This window comes from Pan troglodytes, chromosome 4 (genome assembly GCF_028858775.2).
Source record: "Pan troglodytes isolate AG18354 chromosome 4, NHGRI_mPanTro3-v2.0_pri, whole genome shotgun sequence".
NCBI classification, from domain to species: domain Eukaryota; kingdom Metazoa; phylum Chordata; class Mammalia; order Primates; family Hominidae; genus Pan; species Pan troglodytes.
Window position 1 is genome coordinate 48,474,974 of NC_072402.2, and position 20,237 is coordinate 48,495,210.

The 20,237-nt window shown below is 34.7% G+C and overlaps 1 protein-coding gene across 4 annotated transcripts in view; it reads right to left on the reverse strand.

The window, feature by feature from the left end:
• SREK1 (splicing regulatory glutamic acid and lysine rich protein 1) overlaps window positions 1–20,237 on the reverse strand; it is a 37,141-nt gene that overhangs the window by 10,420 nt on the left and 6,484 nt on the right. For 2 of the 4 annotated variants that reach the window (XM_009449070.5, XM_001162417.8), the window contains exons 2-8: window positions 16,850–16,983; window positions 11,100–11,215; window positions 8,155–8,319; window positions 7,836–8,014; window positions 6,507–6,637; window positions 5,533–5,647; window positions 259–378 (exon numbers count right to left, since the gene is read on the reverse strand). In XM_009449070.5, coding sequence (XP_009447345.1) covers window positions 259–378; window positions 5,533–5,647; window positions 6,507–6,637; window positions 7,836–8,014; window positions 8,155–8,319; window positions 11,100–11,215; window positions 16,850–16,983 — 960 coding nt within the window. Of the gene's footprint in view, window positions 1–258; window positions 379–5,532; window positions 5,648–6,506; window positions 6,638–7,835; window positions 8,015–8,154; window positions 8,320–11,099; window positions 11,216–11,501; window positions 11,637–16,849; window positions 16,984–20,237 lie in introns of those variants that run through there. The other 2 variants (XM_063811167.1, XM_024353398.3) reach the window with 2 other exon arrangements.

Genomic DNA, 20,237 nt, shown 5'->3' on the forward strand with positions numbered 1-20,237 from the left:
TAAACAAAGCTATTCATACTACACAAGCTGAACTGAGTAGTTTGGAAACCTCATGAGTCACACTGACATCAGATTCAGATCACTGGCAATCAATATTAATCCTAGATTACTAAAACAATAAAAAAGGTTTAATTTCTCTCATTAAAAACCTAAACCACAACAGATTTTTAACAAATGAAGCCAATTAAAATATTATCCCTTAGCACTAACAGAACTCTGAGGAAAAAAAAAATTATTGTTAATTTCTCTAAAACTCACCGTGAACGCGAACGACTCCTTGACTTCCGTCTCTCCCTTGATTTAGAGCGTTTTTTATGTGGGCTCTTAGATCTACGTCTGTCTTTCTGTCTTGAACGTGATCTATTATGGGATCTACTCCTAAAGAAAAAAAATTGTTAGAATATCAAAACTTAATTTACGATCTTTCAAACAAGAAAATTTAAAATCTATCCTAACAGTATTTAACAATATTTTAAAATTTTCTCTTAAATAATACTTTAGTTACATAATCTGAAATACATTTACTGGAAACTTTACCGGATATTTCATTGTCTAGAACAGAGACAGAAACAAAGAATTTAACAGTTATTTCGTATATTTTCAGATGTGGCTTTTGCTAGTCATTTTATGCCTCAAATCAGTATAGACGATTTTTCCCTGTTGACTTGCATGTAATCTGGTCATAACACATCATGACAGGGAGTAGTGGTTACGTGGTTGAGTAGTTCCTGTGAATGTGTGCTGTCTGTCATAACAAACAAAAAGAATATATAAAAGGAAGCACAGTCCTAATGACAGCACCACTGTGACAGGAAAATAAAAATCATTACTCATAAGTTAAAACTAGATATAATCAAATATTGGATTTGCAATGCCTTGATTTTATAGCTGTAACTATAATCATAGCTACCAGTTGAGTATCCCTTATGTGAAATGCTTGGAACCAAAAGTGTTTTGAATTTCACATTTTTGGAGATTTTGGAATATTTGCATTCTATATATACACACGTATAAAACTGGTTGAGCATCCCAAACACACAACTGAAAAATCCAAAATGCTCCAGTGAGCATTTCCTTTGAGCATCATGAAAGCGCTCAAAAAGTTTTGAAGCCTTTTGAATTTCAGATTTTCAAATTTGTGAGTCTCAACCTGTATGAAAAGAAACCTTTAACTGCAGGAAACGTTTAATTGCAGGAAAAGTAACTGTTATTCCAATTTGGACTAGGCCCCCTTTCTCACTGAAAAAGTTTTTTGAGAATGTGATTTTTTGCATAACGAGGTATCCTAACTACTTATTAAATTGTAACAAAACAGATGTACACAACTTAAATAGCAAAGTGATTAGACTCAACAGCTTTGGAGTCTGACAATCTGGCTCTGAAAGTCAGCTCTGCCACACACTACCTGTGAGAACTCTGGCTAGTCACTTAACCTCTCCAAGCCTGAGTTTCTTCCTCTATAAAGTGGAGTAGGAATCATACCTGCATCTCTTAGGGCTGTCATGAGGATTACAACTGATGATGTATGTAAAACTGCATAGTATTCTCTAGCACAAAGTAAATGTTTAAAAATCTTAATTCTCAATGTCATCATCATTAAAAGTTAACATAAATGTAAACTTTATATCCTTATGTACGTATTCCAAGGAAGCTGAATGAACTTCTATAAGTATCCTTTATACAGCTAAAACTCATCTTGATAGTCATGTTTTAATAAATTTAGAACAATTATCAGTAAAAGAAATATAGTTGGGCTGGGCACAGTGGCTCACACCTGTAATCCCAGCACTCTGGGAGGCCGAGGCAGGTGGTACTTGAGGTCCACCTACCTTGAGGTCAGGATTTCAAGATCAGCCTTGCCAAACATAGTGAAACCCATCTCTACTAAAAATACAAAAATTAGCTGGGTATGGTGGCATGCACCTGTATTCCCAGTTACTGAGGAAGCTGAGGTGGGAGAATCAATTGAACCCGGGGGGCAGAGGTTGCAATGAGCTGAGATCGCTCCACTGCACTCCAGCCTGGGCAACACAGCAAGATTCCATCTCAAAAAAATAAAAGAAAAAAGAAAAAGACCATGTTTTGTGGTATGCTTTGAAACCAGAAAAACCTCCAAATAATCCTCATTAATAACAAAATCTTTTGTTTTTAAACACATTTTTCAGTTAGTCAAAATGCTGATTAAAATACTCATCAACATTACAAATCAAAATTTCAATAGCTAATTTCCATTTAAACTACTCATCTACTATTTGGCTTTAAAAATAATATACAATTGTCTTCATTCCATATTTTTTTTTTTAGCCTCACTTGGTTCAACATACCACATTATTTTTTATTTTATTTTTTTCCAAAGACCCTAGATAAGAAATCACATACCATGTTTTTAATACAAGAAGATAATTCATAGCTTGCTGAAATCTTTATCACTAGTACTTAAGAGCCATGAAAGTTAAGGAGTAGATGTTAAGGCAAAACTGCAAAACTGAGAACATTATTAGTCCATTTACAGATATCCACATAGGGTAATCTTTTAAAGTGCCTTTGCTTCTACATACTTAATAAAAAGTCTTACTTATAAGATTTCTGTTTTAAGTTGTCCTTGCTAAAAATATAATTCTTTTGTTTTCCTCAAAGCAATGCTTTCCAACCTTAAGCAAAACTTATTTTTAAAAATTAAGTATAACTCTCATAAATAAGTTAATAATAAAAAGCACTGATCACTTGGCTTCCAACCTTACCCTGCAACTGAGATGTCAAAAGACAGTGACTAAGAGTAATTATTACATTTTAACTGTGACGTTAAATATTTTCACGTCAATCTTACCCGCTAGTAGTTTTCTGATTAAGAATGCTAAAAGTAGTCAAGAGCAGATCTAATCTAACTAAAGATTTATCATTAACTCTCATTTTTAACGAGAAATTGTATTATTCTGAATAATGCAAAATCTTATTTTTAAATTAAACTGTAAAAAACCAGCAACTTACCATTATGCTGCATCAAAGTTCATTTGTAAATCAGTTGTTTTCCATTAAAATATTATAAAATGTCTTACAGTTCCTGTGCTAATCTATAAAGGTTACTTAAAATTATAACAATTATAGTACTATCCATCTTTTCTATGTCTCAATAAATAAAACAGGCATCAAAACTTGGATAAAATGGAAACATACCTCCCTAGTCCTAGCCAAGGTCACAGTGACAAGAAACCCCTTCCTCTCTCTAACCATAAGAAGCGGAAGGAACAGGGAAAGGCTGTGGGGGAGGGTTGGGAGGTAGGAAGCATGGCTCTAGAAGCATTTGAAAATGGTGAAAAAGTAGAAGGTGGGCCTTTAAGTTAAAGGGTTCCTGCAACCCACGCTCATGCTAAGTCTAATAGGTCAGGGTGAGATTCAAGGACAACAACTCCCACTAGCAGAGGAGGAAATGTCAAGAAAGGCCTATCATTCCCTTCCTGATTTCTGGGGGATAGTGGGATCCTTCCAGGTCAGAATCTGTAAGTTAAATGTTTTTAGGTAAGGAATTTTTTTTTTCTCATTTAAAGATAACTCATTCTCTCTTTTGTATTTGTTCTTGAACTTAAGGCTACATGTTTCCACATGCATGCACAAAAACAGAATATGCTGACAAAAGTATGTATGTATGTATATATGTCAGTTAAGAACATGTATACCACGCCTATAATCCCAGCACTTTTGGAGGCCAAGGCGGGAGGATCGCTTGAGCTCAGGAGTTCAAGACCAACCTGGGCAGTATGATAAAACCCCGTTTCTACAAAAAATACAAAATTAGCCAGGCGTGGTGGTGCGTGTCTGTGGCTTAGCTACTCAAGAAGCTGAGGTGGGAGGATCACTTGTGCCTGGGAGGTGGAGGTTGCAGTGAGCCGAGATCAAGCTACTGCACTCCAGCCTCGGCAACGGACTGAAACTGCATCTTGGGGGGAAAAAAAAAAAGGAATATATATACATTATTTCTAATGCTACACAGACATTGTGTGTACATCTGTATAGACATATCTACATAAAGCACATAAAACTTCACTTAGATCATCAAAGAAACAACAATTTTATTCATCATCAAGTTTTGGCTTGTTCCAGTCTTGGACATTAGCTCTCTCTTACAATCAACACAATATGAGATCCAGGTCATCAGTCTTCCTCAGAAAAGAAGTTGTAATATTACTCTTCAGCCCAATTCTATTATTTCCTTGATCTCCTTTACCCTCACCACATCCTGTCAACATATGGAAATATCCACAGTCTAGTATCACTGCAGCTTCTGTTCCACTATCCCTTCCTGACTCTGGCCTCTGCTGCACTGCCTTATTCTTGTATGTGAAACAACCTCCTTCACTTGGTTCTGAAAGTGTCTTACTGTAAGTCCTTGGATAAACGCAGTAAAACCATATTCCAAAGGAGATTTTGCAAACTAAGAATAGACAAGTATACACTAGTATATCTGGTGTATACTTGTTTACTAGAATCTAAGAAAGAAACATCCTATTTTTCCTCATTCTTTGAATCTCCTTGATCAACACACACATACACACAAAAACAAAGTAAACTGAGCCTGCTGGTAAAACAATGTACAACAAACTGGTTCCTTTTCCCTCCCCCAAATCCTTTCTCCTTCTTTAAAATCCCAACATACACAGATACACTCTTCCCTCCCTGCTCTCTCAAGACATACATAGGAGTACGTATGTACACATAACATGCAATTAGGATCCACTATACATACTTTCACATTTCAACAACAGCCCCCTCCGTACCTTAAAATAGACAACAAAATTTGTAACTTTAGTAATGATCTTTAGGGTACTTCCAATTAGGATGGTATTGCCAAGTTTGCATTTTAAGGTCCCCTTTATACCAAAGACAAAGAAATGACAGATAAAGAAAATCAAAAGGACAAAGCTATGATCAAAAATAAGATAAACAGAGCTTAAGCAAAGTACTAAAACAGAAGCTGAAACTGCAAGTTACTCCTGTGTTTCAGGTCCAAAAGTGGGCAGAGGAGGCTCTTATCACCAGCAATACCAAGGACTCAAAGTGTTCCTTTGGATACGTGGTACTGAAAATAGGGAATTGCGTGAAAGATCTGGGGTGGTGCTCCCCAAACTTGGAATAGACTGGGAAAACAAAACAAAAAAGCTGCAACTTGAGCAATTATTTTCAGCATGGTCACTAAGGATGTTCCCTTTTCTCAATATGAAGAATGAAAACAGCTTTTGTCACTTCTATATAAAGACTAGTTTACTCTTAGAAAAATCTGGAATAGAGTATCTTTAGACACAAAACTAACTTCAAAAAATAAAGATAAGTTCAAATATTTAAAAATTAAGTATCATTAGACAAAATTTCATTCTCAACTACAGTATTACAATTAGAACAATATTTAATGGTAACCACACTTCAGGTGTACACTACTAAAATTTCTAACTTCTGATATTTTGACGAAAACTCATAAAATCTTAATATTTTAAATACAAAACTAAAATAAAATTTAAATATGACAGCAGAAATTCTCACCTGTGTTTTGATTGTGATCTTTTCCTTCTAGAATGGGATTTTGAGCTAGACCTGGATTTTGAGCGAGTATGGGAACGAGATCGACCGCCTTTTCTTTCATTGCTCTTTCCAGACTCTGGGAGGAAAAAATCACTTTGCAGTGTAAGCTCAGAACAATTAAAGATCCCAGTTAATAATCAGGCACAAGTGGAATGTACCACATATAGTGCAAGGGGCCTACTCTCTGTACATCCTCCTCCTTCAGAAACATCCAAGAAAGTCATTGCATAAACTCGTTGAGTGCAGCCACCCTGCAGCAGTACATATAAACCAGATGATTATAAACAGCTGTTCGTAATATTTTGTTGCTGCCGTAACGTACGATTACAACATGTCTGTAATTCCTGTGACAGTGATTTTAAGTCCTTTCTCCACTTATTCTGCTAGAATTGAAGCTTAAATTCTAAGTGTTGATTTAGAAAATCTGCTCATATGTAAACCACCTAGATGTTTTTAGAATGGGTTTTTTAATTATTTTCATTAGCAACACAAAAGTTTGAATAGATGTTCCTTTACCTTACTAAAATACAGTATCTGTATTTTTTTCTAAATCACAGGTTCTCTTCTCTACTTCTAAAATTAAAATGTTGAGGAAAAGTAAACCTGCTGAGTCGTAACGTTTTAAATATATGTACTCTTTTTAGCCTTGCAATAACATTTTTACTTTCAGCAAATCACTTTTGAGCACTGATTTTGCTATGAAAATACAGAGCTGATTAGCTCAGACTAAAGTGCCTCAATTCAGTATCACAGAAAAAGATAAAATATGGGCTAAGTTGTTCTTTGACATGAGTATGCTACTTACTATTTCTTGAGTTTCAGTCTTCTTGTTTGTAAAATGAAGTGACTGAACAAGATGATTTCTAAAATTCCTTCCAGTTCTAAGATTCTATGATCTTTAAACTATGACCTATGTAACAACGTTATGTACTTACCTGGTTCAATAGCTGCTGAGATAAATGACTGAGCTTCTCGTACTCGCTTCATTACTTCTTCTAACTCCTTAGCTGCAGCCTGAGGTGTCATCTCAGGGGGTTTTACTATTGCATTGTTGGAGTGATTTATTCTAAATTAAAAATATTAGCATATCACAAATACACACCACATTTTATAAAACATGAAACAAACATTTATATGATACACATATTTATAAACGTGAGGACATCTCAGAAGCATGTAAGAATGATATACAGAATAACCAAAAGCAACCTCAAAACCATGATTAATCTCTCATCCCCACTTCCTATCATTCCTTGCTAATACAACCAAAAGCAGGGAGAAAAGAAAAATTGAACCCTAGCTAACTTAATTCAAACAGACTAGATTAAGTGCTTTTCCATAGCTTAGAATTAAAATAATTAAAATGTTCATACCAATATGAAAATGAATCATTTCTATTTTCAAATCAAAAGATCTTACTGATATCCTGTACACTCTAGAAGAAGGGTAAGCTACCTGTATATCATCATATTATGTACACCATTTTAACCAACGCTGAACCATGGCTGAGTTAGACATAGCTTTGAATGTGCAAGGCATCCGATAAAACTCTTCCTCTACTAGGTAAGAGTGACTTCTCTGATGCACATGAATGGATATTATGTGTCTTGCTTTACCCCTTCCACACTGAGAAGACAAGTACCCACTAAAAACTTATCCTTAACAGAAAAATCCTGATCAAATTGTATAACTAAAGCAATCTATGAAATTCAAGCAAAACTATATTTGCCTCAACAATCTGCATGAAATAGAATTTCTGGTCTGGAGTATCTCGAAGGCCATTATCAACGTTTTACAAACAAGGATGTAAGCAAACCTTAAAAGTCAAAATTTCTGGTTTAAAACATTTCTGGGCACTTATAATTTCCTTCTGTAGATTTTGAATTTACCACAGTTGTTACTGGAAGTACTGTAGTTCAACCCACCTGTTAAGTTGCTCAATTAGTCTAGTATCATAATGTAAAACCAACCTGACTATTAAAGTTTATGGAAAAAGATCTACAACCGTTATGCAGGGTATATAAATAATGTTAACACTGAATTAGACCCTAGAAAATAGAAAATGAGAAAATAAATGTCTCTAAATAAAGGAATTTAAAGACTAAAATGGTAAGTATCTCATGTATTTCATTTATACTTAACACAAAGTCTTCCTTTCCACAAATTGCCAATTACTATTAAAAAGAAAAAAAAAGCCTTAATTACATCAAAAATACTTTAAATGTTTCAAAATCATTAAAATTTCTTTGTTTAGGATTTCTTACTTCAGTGGCCTGTCTCCAAACATAACTCCATTAAAAGCAAGGGCCCTTGGTACAGAATTTTGGTCTGCAAATTCCACAAAAGCAAACCGAGTTGGCTGAGTCTCATCACCTGCCATCCGCACAAACTTCACTTCTCCAACTTGTTTAAAAAATTCAAGTAGTTGATCAGCTGTCGTTGTCTAAGGGAACAAAGTGACACTTTGATAAAATATATCCATTTAAAAAATCAGGTAAATATTACTGTATCCACTGATATGATTTTTAAGAAGAGAAAAAGAATAAGGGCTACTGCTGCTTTGTTTCTTCTTTAATTGGTTACCTGGGAATTCAGATTTCCAACATAAACCGTTCTCCTAATTTCATCTATTTTGGAAGGATCCACGTTTCCCATAAGTGGTGGCTGTGGTATCTCTCCAAGTGTTGCAATGTTGGGGTCTAGTGCTGCTGCTGGTATAGCTCCTAAACTGCTAAGTGAAACACCAAGCTATCGAAAGAAGAAAAAAAACACACAGAACACATATTTTCTATTAGTATCCAAAGCTACCATTCTCTAATCTTGAAAAGAATGAACTAACTCAACAAGAATGAAAGGAGACTAGGGACTCCAAACTTTCAGTCATATATATGTCTGAGTTATTAAAGTAAGGTCACATTAGTTTTAAATGTAATTTGAAATATATTTTACTGTCTGGATATTTTAGCCACTTTTAAACTTGACCCTAAAAGACAGGCTGTTTCTCATTACCTGACATAGCTACGTTCTATAGTTTCCGTGAACAATGAATTATTGAATATTGAACCATTATTCCTAGGGAAAATACAGGGTGAAGTTCCTACAAGCCTCTGGTCACATTTACATTAACTAATAAAATATTTAATCTTATTTTATATGTGCTTCTGTTTAAAGACACCTTAGCTGTTATATATTGTCGATTCATTAACACTGAACTTACAGCCAGCAGCGCTACAATTCAGGCCTGAATGAAGCTTATCTAATACATGTATTTAATATTTTCTCCATGAGGCACTTCACAATCTCCCTGTACTTAGGAACACTACACAGCAGTTTGGCACTACACTTGTGGGCCCATCTTAACAGTGAAATCACCAACAAAAAGCACAATTCAAAGAACAGAGCACTAAACAGACTGCGTGCTTGTTTACCACCTGAGTGCCAAAACAAGAAGATTTCGACCTCCGTGCAAATAGACAAACCCCAATTTTTCACCACTCTGTGTATGTCCACGAACGACCACAAAAGTGCTCCAACTGTTGATGTGGGGATTTCAAAAAAATTTTACTTACTAAGTGAATTCAAAAATACAGAATTCACAAAGAATGAGAATCAACTGTACCTTGGTCATTGAAAAACACAGATGAGTATGAGTATGAGTTCCTAACAGTCAACAATTATCATAGCATCGAATTCAACTGAGGTAGTAACTTAATCCTCATATCAACCCTAAGAAATGGGTTATTATTATCATGCTGAAAGTTTACCTAAGAAAATATATCTAAAATATTGAGCCCTTACTTATGCCATGGTACGAAAAGGACAAAAACCTTCAAAAAAACTTTGAATGATCTTTCTATAGCATCACTAAATTCAGTTTTTACTTTCAGCATTAAGGAATGTATTATTTTTAATATGAATGTAAACTAGAAGAAATATAAGATCTCAGAATTTGAAAACAGAAAAAATTTTTCAGAACGAAAAGAGCTTTCAAGGAAAAAAAGACAACTCTTTTCATTTCCACTTATACTATTAGAGAACATTTTGACCATTAATGACTATATATACAAATATGATACAGAACTAAGATTTTAACAACTGTTAAGTAATGGCACTTGCTAATGGTGAAAACGGAAGTTTATGAAATCAATGTCACTTATCACAGCAGCCAGTCTGATCTTTTTAAAACATGTCAAATCATGTCATATCCCTGCTTAAAACCCATCAATGGTTTCTAATTACCTTAAGAATAAAACTCGAACCCCTCTTTCCATGGTCTAAAAAGCCCTACCATAATCTGTGTCCTATCTATCCCCTCCAATCTCAAACACTCATGACCCTCACTCACTATGCTTCAACCATACTGACCACCATTCTGTTCCTTGAACACATAAGTTCAACTAAAAAACATTTCCCCCCAAGAATCAGAATGCAGGTCTTTAGCATAGCAATGTTATGTAAAAACTACAAATCTAAAATTTTGCACTTCAAAATTTCAGAAACCACTCTTACAATCTAGATAAATTAACTACAATCACATAGTTCATTTCTTAGTTCAATTCCTATCCAACACCACAAAGCTAGATTCAACTTCCAATTAAGGCAAGCTTTGTATTTTGTTCTACGTTGTCTTTTGAAGAAAAATGGCACTTCTTTTAAAATAAATATGGCCAGAGTTTTTTAAGCAAAAACCAAGAGCCAGTAATAGTAATATCCCCTTTTTTTTTTTTTTTTTTGAGACTCTCCCTCTGTCGCCCAGGCTGGAGTGCAGTGGCACAATCTTCGCTCACTGCAAGCTCTGCCTCCCAGGCTCACGCCATTCTCCCGCCTCGGCCTCCCGAGTAGCTGGGACTACAGGCACCCACCACCACGCCCGGAGAATTTTTTGTATTTTTAGTGGAGACGGGGTTTCACCGTGTTAGCCAGGATGGTCTCGATCTCCCGACCTCATGATCCACCCACCTCGGCCTCCCAAAGTGCTGGGATTACAGGCATGAGCCGCCGCACCCGGCCGTAATATCCTTTTTTAATCCCACTTGGAAGTCACAAAGGAAGCATTACTAAATTATGATTTAATTCTGCATAGTTAATGGAAAAATATTTTGCCATGTTTTCACCTTATTACATTTTCTCAATATCAGACAAAGACCTGTTTTTTCCCATTACCAAAGTTGTGGATCATTTCACGTATTTTAAATGGATTTAATCCTCATTAACTGAGAAATACAGTTACCTAGATCCTCTATGCTATCTAAAATATCGAGTTTTAATAACTGATTTTCTAGTGAATAATCTATTGGGGTTCTCAAATTTAAATGAATCCCCTGTTACTTCAGGAGTAAATCCAAAACGCAGCGTAAGTCACTGATAAAGTGAAAAAAAAAGTTTAAGCAGTGATTTTGAATCCTCTCTATTAAAAAAAAGAAGAAGAAGAAGAAGAAGATCCAAATGCAAATAATCTGAAGCTCTCTATTCAACTGGTCACACAGTTGAACATTCACCTCTTTCGTAAGCCAGCTTATAGTACTTACAGTAGTCAAAGGATTTGGGGTCGGTATTGGAAGCAATCCTGCACCAGGCATCAGACTTGTCATGGTTGGAGCAGGAGCCAATAAAGAGAGGGCTTTGGATTCCTCTGGGATTTTACCTGCAGAGGCAAGTTCCAAACATTACAAAAAGCAGAAACACCACACAAACTTTACACTATGATTTTACAATTACCCTTGCAGTTAAAAAATAATAATAATAAATGAATCTATCTATCAGATCTGTATAAAGAAATAAATAAGAACTTAAGTCTTTCCTTTTATCCTGCTCTACTAGGAAAAATAAAAGTGAGCAAAACTTCAAATATTAACAATCTCATTAATGGAATATTATTTTAAAAATTGAATAATGTAGACAATTATTTAACACTTTGAGCTATGGGTCACCTGTACTGGAAACTTAATGTTCATGAACCAAACGATATCAAGCATGGACGCTTTCCCAGGACGGTGTTTTCGCGGTGATCGAAAGTTGTGTTACACATGACAACCGTTCGTGTTGGCTGCATCACTAATAGCACACAGAACATCAGATACAGAAAAGAAGAACATTTTTTAAAGTTTAATCCCCAGAAATGGCAAATAACCAAATTAGTCAAAAAAAAGAAAAAGAAAAAACAAATATGTGCGAATTGAAATTTCTTAATGAGTGCCCCTATCCTGTTACTGAAACTACCTATTTGTGATGCAAACAATTTTGATAACCCTCCAACAGATTCCATTTAATTTCAAATAGAAAACAAAAACTTACTCCATGTAATGAACTTCAACGTAAAAGGAAGCCTACATCCATTCAGTTAATAAAGCATCTCACCAACATCAGAGATGCCTAAAAGAATTCAGTTCCAAAAAATATGCCTTGGGAAACTACTAAAAATGTTTCAGGAAAAAAAAAGTTCCCTGGTTTCAGAAAACTTCTTATTAACTTTTAGAACCAATTTATGTATACTTATCTGAAGGGGGAGGTTAATGCCTTAAAGCTTGCTTAAAAACATTTTAATTGCCTAATAACAATAGTAACATTAAAATAATCTAATAACACTCAGTAGGAAAAAAACTCCCTACAACCTAAAACAATGAAAAACTTACTCTGAAATAAGTACGATTTGTCATATTCATTGCTGAATTCTAATCAATTACTTCTGATAAGGACTGCAACTTTCACGTTATTTTTCCTTATCCCCTTAGGCAAAAAAAAAAAAAAAAAAAAATTCTTAAATAGTTGACTACATGTGGATATATTTAGAAGAACACTCATGTGGTAGCTGGTAAAGAATTTCTATTATTAATTCTCCAAAAGTGTTTTAAAAGACAATGCACAAAATCATGCTAAACTGAAATATAGCATATGCAGTAAATTTCCACAAGCACCATGCCTGGTTTCAGTTGTAAAAATATTTAAAACAACCACATGTGCAGAGATAAATCCCTAAACAATATTATCTGAATATATCTTTAAACATGGATGGAACTCAAGTCGGAATTTAAAACTTGATTTAAATAATGGCTATGCCTTATTTATAGGAAGCAAATAAAACCTACTATTTTCTACCTTTGCAGCATCTAAGTTTATATTACTTTATTACTTTCAAAAACAAAGTTATCTTTATTATTTCAGTAAAAATTCTGGAGAACAGATTTCTTAACATGCATCAACAAAAGGCAGGTAGGCCTTATTGAAAACATCAAATAACAATAATCTGCTTTATATGTATTAGTTATTGGTATTAACACATGTATTTATATATACCCACATATACACTATACTATTTATATTGATTTCACCTGTTTTATCTGTTATAAATTGGTATTATCTTAAAAGGTTTGTAAAACCCGAACATTCTTGATAAATTGAGGTTTTGAGGCAGAAACTCCATCGTCACTACCTTAATGTATGCACCTAAGGAAACTAAGAGTTCTAATCTAGTAATGTCCCAAATTTAATATTACTTGTCCTTTAATAAGCAAAACTACCTATTGAAGACATTGTAGAAAGACTATACAAACAAAAAGGGTATTCAACACTGGCCAAAAGTTGACTACTTAGTATTATGAAGTCTTTCACTTTCAGCTTAAATATCAGTAGGTTGTCAAACTCTCTCACTGCCTTTCAAAAGAGTATACTACTATAAATATAGTATACTACTATAAATGTATAAATCCACTATAAGCACATTTTTAAATAAATTAACTTCCAATTACCATTCTAATTACTCTATATACTTATTCTAATTACCTAAAGGTAATGGCAAAAGTACTTTAAGAAAAAGCTCCATTGCTTAATTTCCAAGATAGAATTCTACCAAATTTACCCTCCAAATAACAGAGCTTATAAAAGTATAAAACAAATAAGCACTTAGCATTTTTCCCAAACTATACTCCTCAAAGTCAACTGAGGAAAACATCTCTCACAGTATTAAAGTAATAGTCCTAATCTCAGAATCCATTTAGAAGCTAGTAACCTCTGAAAAATATTCAACAAAAAATTCAAGCTAACAAAAACCTACATGCAAATACTTAAGTTTCTCAAATATCCATTCCCCACATAGGCAACAAAAAGTCTTCGTAAGTCAAGGAAATAAGTTATATGATAAATAACCATCATAAAAATGAAAGGCTCTTCTTTACTCCCAGATTGTTATATTTACTTATTTTCCTTGATGATTTTGTATGCCTAAAATTCCAGGGGGAAGGACAAAAATTAGAAGCTATCAGTTTTTATGAGAGATGTAGACTAGGGGGGAAAAAAACTAGAAAAATGTTGTGCTGAGATCAGAAAGTGTTCCTGAGATACGTATCAGTGTTTTAATGTTTCAAGAATAAAATGTACCTTATGAGTCCATACACACAAATTAAGACTCACAATGAGCTTCACAACACTGTATCCTAATTTACCACATGAAAATTTGCTTTATCTTAAGGTTGAGCTCTACTAATCATCTCCCAATATAATTTGCAACACGTTATGAACCCTTAATGAAATACCATTTACAAAGAACTGGGAAAACCAGCTCACAAGTTAAAGTGAAAGAGATTTAACAAAACAAAAACAAAAACAAAAACAAAAAAAGGGACAAAATAAAGAAAAAGAAATGAAATTAAAGTAAAACAATAAAAAACAGAGACAGGGCGTCCATCTTCTGCGGTTCAGACTCCGATCTCATTTCCCCAATGAAGGTTTCACTTGACGGCAGGTTTAGTGGCATGGCAAACAATGCCTAACTCAGGCAAGTGTAACAGGTCTGCCTTGGCCAGTCTAGTCATCTAATAATGCACAAATATCACATAGAGAAAACATACAAAACCAAATTAATAGTCAAAATCCATCTACCAGAAAATGTGGACATAAAGTTATGACTGATGATTAGGCTGACACCCTTGTTATGTTTGACCGTATCTTTTTCTACGTGTTAACATTTATAAAAGAAATCTGAAATGCACGCAACAACAAAAAGAGGTCATATTTGGACAAGTATAATGAAAGCATATTTTATTTTGAAATGGCATGTTTTATTAACAAAGGCTAAGGCTTAATATGCATGAAACTTACACATCAAATGTTACTTTTACAACTTAGGATCTTCTCACATTACTGTCTACACTAAAAAACAGCAATTCAAAGAAACTGAAAAAACTTCTTAAATTTTTTTCTATGGTTTTTCTCACTTATGTCATGATGCTGTTTGTTCAACATCAAGGAAAGGATGCATTCAGTGAGGTCAACAGAACACTGCTTGCTTACAGCACCACAGCACATCTCCTCTTACAGAACTTACTCCACTGGAATACTTTTCTTTGGTTATTTCACACTCACTCTGCTATCTTTTTTAGTACAATAATGCACTATTTCTTTGCTTGTAGTGCATAATCAGTATTTTAACAGCTCACTGTGAAATTCTCGAGGTTCCATAAATTCATCTCTGCCGTATTTAATACAACTAATGAAAAACGTATATCTGAATGTTTCACCAATACCAACTGTAGGTTAGTGTTTCAAAATATTTACTTACTTATAACTAAATTGCAATAAAAGTATGCTTAAATTTTTCTGTTCAAAAACAGTAAAACTGTCCAAGTTGTAATATTAAAAACACTAAAAAGGTACATCTGACTGTGCATTTATTCATCTCTATCAAGTAAAATAAACATAAAAGGGACATCTACATGCCCATCATCTTGAACATTTATAACAAGATACAGTAGGGCTTCTCAGATATATGAAAGATTCTATGGGAATAAAGCAGGTTCCAACCAAGCAACACTGATAAAATTCTTCCTTCCAATTCAGTAATAAGCTAACACAATAAAAGATCCAGTGTTATTGGTGGTATTAATTTTCTGATATAATTAATATTCCAGTTTAATAAACCTTTTACCTGATTTCTTTTTTCCCATGCAGTTTCTCAGTATGAAATTTCACTACAAAGTTTGTAGAACGAAACCATTCACCAGCTCCTTTCCCACCTCACCAATTTGGGGCTTACTGTAGCCTTACCGATCAGCAGATAAAGATACATTTGGCCAATAATTAACTTTAATCCATTTTTATCTTCCCTACCCACTCTAACCCCCAAGCATGGGAAAGACACTTCCAAATTTATCTGAAAAATACTGAGAATGTCCTATTCTGGGACTTAAAAGATACGAGCCTGGTACTCAGTGTATTAGACTGTAATGTTTTTGACATCCCAGAACAGGCATTCTGAAATAAGCATAAAACCTTGAAAGTGCAGCAAACTGCTTATTACATATTATTTTAATGTCAGCCTGGCCACTAAAAGAGGTTTTAAAAATTACATATGAAAGCCCATCAAACTGTTTTCCACAAACCTTTATGTTTAAAACAGTTTCAGTTACAATCATCCACCAGAGAAAATCTACTTTAAGACATTTTAATTTATAATAACCCAATTCTAAAATCCTGTACACATGCTAGTCAGTGCTCTGAATAAAAGTTAATTACACACCAGAAGTGTCAAAATTCAGCACAGTCTATTATACGTGAGTGGCTCTGTAAATAGAAGTTACTAAAAAATATTAGTAATAATTAGCTCTTAAAGCAGTTTAGGTCATAAAATTTAATGGATACTTTAAGGCCTTTGTTCCTATCTTCAACAACTACTTCCTTCATGGAGGCTTTGGAAAATTGCTTTCCTTTTTTTCCAACACTCCTCCTGCCCCTTTTTGGGGCCAATTAAAGAAAAAATTAAATTCCAGTTGCAAAGCAAACAATTACATTGAATATAAAATAATGATCTCATAGTAACAATTAAGGTAAATTACCTTAAGAGTGTACTTGAAAGTATAAATTACAAATATTTTCTTATAAATATCACTTAACCCCAATTTGCCAAAATGTGTACACTGTTTTCATTTGTAATAGTATTAATACTGAACACACAAGGTAAATGCTTGTTTATGCATTTAAAATAATTTCCCATATCAATTATTTTTTTAATTTCAGAAAGCTTTCTTTGCAATCTGCAAATTGACTACAGAAAGCCAAAGCAAACCAGAAGCCAATGAATGTTAAATTGTAAAACCTCAAATGTACATGTCATAAATTAACCATTTTAATATTACTATTAGGTAAAAAGGTTTACCTCCTCCAAATTTCATTCTTACTTTCACACACGCATCAAGAGTACTGTCTACTTGCCAATCTCTAGGAAAGCTAAAGGCAATAACAGACAGGACAGAAATTCAAATAAGAGGAAAAAAAGCGAGATACCAACCTTCTGCACAAGGAACAACTATCAGAGCTCTGTCAATAAAAACCGTGTTAGTTAGATGCTGGGCCACGCCAACACTTGATGGATCACGAAACTTAACATAACATACTTTGGAGGAAAAAGCAAGAGGTGCGTTGCTGCAAGATAAAAAGAAAAACAATTGAACTAATAAACATTTGCTTGGTTTTATCATTTTCACTTAAAATTTCTTTCCTAACCTTTACATAATCTTACGAAATTAAGACTTTAAAACTTTTTGTTATTAAGGATCATTAACACATAAAACAGTGAAACTTAGTCATTTAATGGTGATTTGTCTACCACGACAGAAGGCAATCCAGGCAGGCCTACTGCCTTACTTGTAAAACTTGGAACTCAAATTAATCCTTAATCCAAGTGAATGTAAAAAAAGCTAATTTAACCCAAAAATTAACTCAAAAAGTGTATCATATGTAAGCAAAAATCCCTTTATAAAAGCTCCAATCCTCAAGATTTCAAATTTTATCATCATTCCAACTCTTCCTAAATGTGTTTCCCAAGCATTTACATCACTAAAAAACTTCACAACAGTCTTAGAAAGAGTCAGGTAGTATGGAATTTAAATTGAGGTCTTTTGCATACACCAGAGCTGGACAGTGATGATTTTCCAGACAAAAGATTTTACAAACAAAATCTTACATATTTTATAGGCAACAAAGACTCTAACTGGTCCTACTTGATTCAGTTTAATCCAGGCAGGCCGATACTAAAAATGAACCAGACAAAGCACAAATGAAAGGAACTTTTCCTAAAATGAATACATCCTGTTAGATTCGAAAATATACTATCCTCATGGATAATCATTTTGTCAGCCTATCCATAATTACTTTTCATTAAAATCTGTAATTGTCTTTAGCAGGAAAAAAAAGACCGAAACTAAGTATATACGTAATCTGTAACATAGATTTTATATTAAAATCTATTTGAAACATTTAAGATTTTTCACACTAAAAAAAGAGAGATCACTTGAAAAATATATGACTTAATAGTCATTTACTTTTGTTTACAAAACAGGAAAGAAAACTGACTACAATTCCAGAACTAGTAAATCGCAAAGTTAACATCTAATGTCTAATCATCTAATTCCAAACTTCATGCAACTGTAATCATTCAACTAATCAAGAATCTTTAAACCATTCTGACATACTATTAAATTAGCAATTCCACAAACATTAGCCGTTTTTAAAATCCAAAAATCCAGATTTCTTTGTAATTCTTCACGTCCAGGAACAAAACCATCTTTAAACAATGTAGAATAACCACATTAATAAGGGTTAAATTTATATATATTTATGCTATTAACCAAACAATGTGATAATAAAATGTATCTGCATTTAGAACTTAAAACTATTTACATTAACACAATTAGTAAGGCTAATTAAAGTTGAAAATAAAAGATGTACCGCCGGGCGCAGTGGCTCACGCCTGTAATCCCAGCACTCTGGGAGGCCAAGGCGGAAGGCGGGCGGATCATGAGGTCAGGAGATCGAGACCATCCTGGCTAACACGGTGAAACCCCGTCTCTACTAAAAATACAAAAAATTACCCGGGCATGGTGGCAGGCGCCTGTAGTCCCAGCTACTCAGGAGGCTGAGGCAGGAGAGTGGCGTGAACCCAGGAGGCGGAGCTTGCAGTGAGCCGAGATCGTGCCACTGCACTCCAGCCTGGGCGACAGAGCGAGACTCCTTCTCAAAAAAAAAAAAAAAAAGGATGTACCTCTTAGCATCCAACTCACTTCTGCCTAAGGGCATCCAATTCAGGATTCACATCAGCCCTCAACAAAAATCCCTCCTTACCCAACCCAACACCTAAGTCAAAGCAACTTGTGTACTGACACTGAGGTAACTATATGCACATCCAGACTTAACTCACCACCTTTACATGACCAAATCACCAATTCAGGCCTCTTGTGAGCTCTAGACTCCCAGGTACAAGTGCCTGCTGGAATATTACACCTTGATGGTCACTAAGTAAGTTGAAAATACACTCATCAACCTCGTTCCTTACCAGTCCTGCCCTCTGTCCCCTGCATTCCATATTTCAGTAAAAGATATCATACTACCCAAGTCTGAAACCTAGGAGTCACTAGTGTGACCATCCTAAGCACTGCCCACCAACTACTTCCAAAGCTCTTTCTAGGTACACAATAAAATTCCATTTTTCTGTTCCTTTAAGTTAGGTGTGGCCATGTAACCTGCTTTGGTCAGTTAAATATGAGCAGAACTGACGTGTCACTATTCTGAAGAAGCTCTGAGAACCACTGTTTGACTCTTTTCCTCTGCCACAACGACTGGCAACATTCAAAAGATGGCTGGGACTCATCAACTTCATCCCAGAGTGAATAACCACAACGAGTAAAGTTCCCAACCCCACGAATTTAGTCTAAAAAATATTTTGTCAGCCAGGCAGGGTGGGTCATGCCTGTAATCCTAGCACTATGGGAGGCAGAGGCGGGCAGATCACCTGATGTCAGGAGTTTGAGACCAGTCTAGCCAACATGATGAAACCCCATCTCTACTAAAAATACAAAAATTAGCTGGGTGTGGTGCCACACACCTGTAATCCCAGCTACTTGGGAGGCTGAGGCACAAGAATTGCTTGAACCCGGGAGGCAGAGTTTGCAGTGAGCCGAGATCACACCACTGCACTCCAGCTTGGGCAAGAGAGTGAGACTGTGTCTCAAAAAAGAAAAAAAAAATTGTCAAACTACAAAGATCTGAAGTTATTTCCAAAACTCTACTTATTCTAACTGATAAATTATCCTTGACCTTTCTGTCCTCATCCAATTGGTCAATATATCCTGCTTCGAGTACCTTGTAAATATCTGTCACATTAATTTTTTCATCATTCTCATTACCAATGCCTTAATTCAGACCCTCATCATTTCTCATGTGGATTACTTAACAGCTTTTAAGAAATCACACAGCACCCAACCTCAAATCCTTATTAATGGTCTTCCACCAAAGCTCCCACAGTGATCTTTCTAAACACTAAATTTCATTGTGTCACTCCACATATCAAATTTCCTTAAAGGTACTATTCTGTTCTTGCCTCGTCATGGAAATGCACCCAAAAATTATACCTGTGGTTCCAGCAACACATCACAAACATATGGGTCTTCATATATGCTGTTCCATTTGGTTACGATGTCCTCGCTAACTCCCATTTTGAATGCTAATTCCACTCTTCTTCAAGGCTCAAATTTCCAAGTCTTCTGGTAAATCATCTTAAGATACCGCAATCATTAGGTACAGCCTCCTACATGTGCTACCAAGACATTCTATATTGCTTTGGCACAGGCCTTAGCACGGTTTCCTTATGTGAAACCCTCAAAAGATCCTATAAGCTTCTC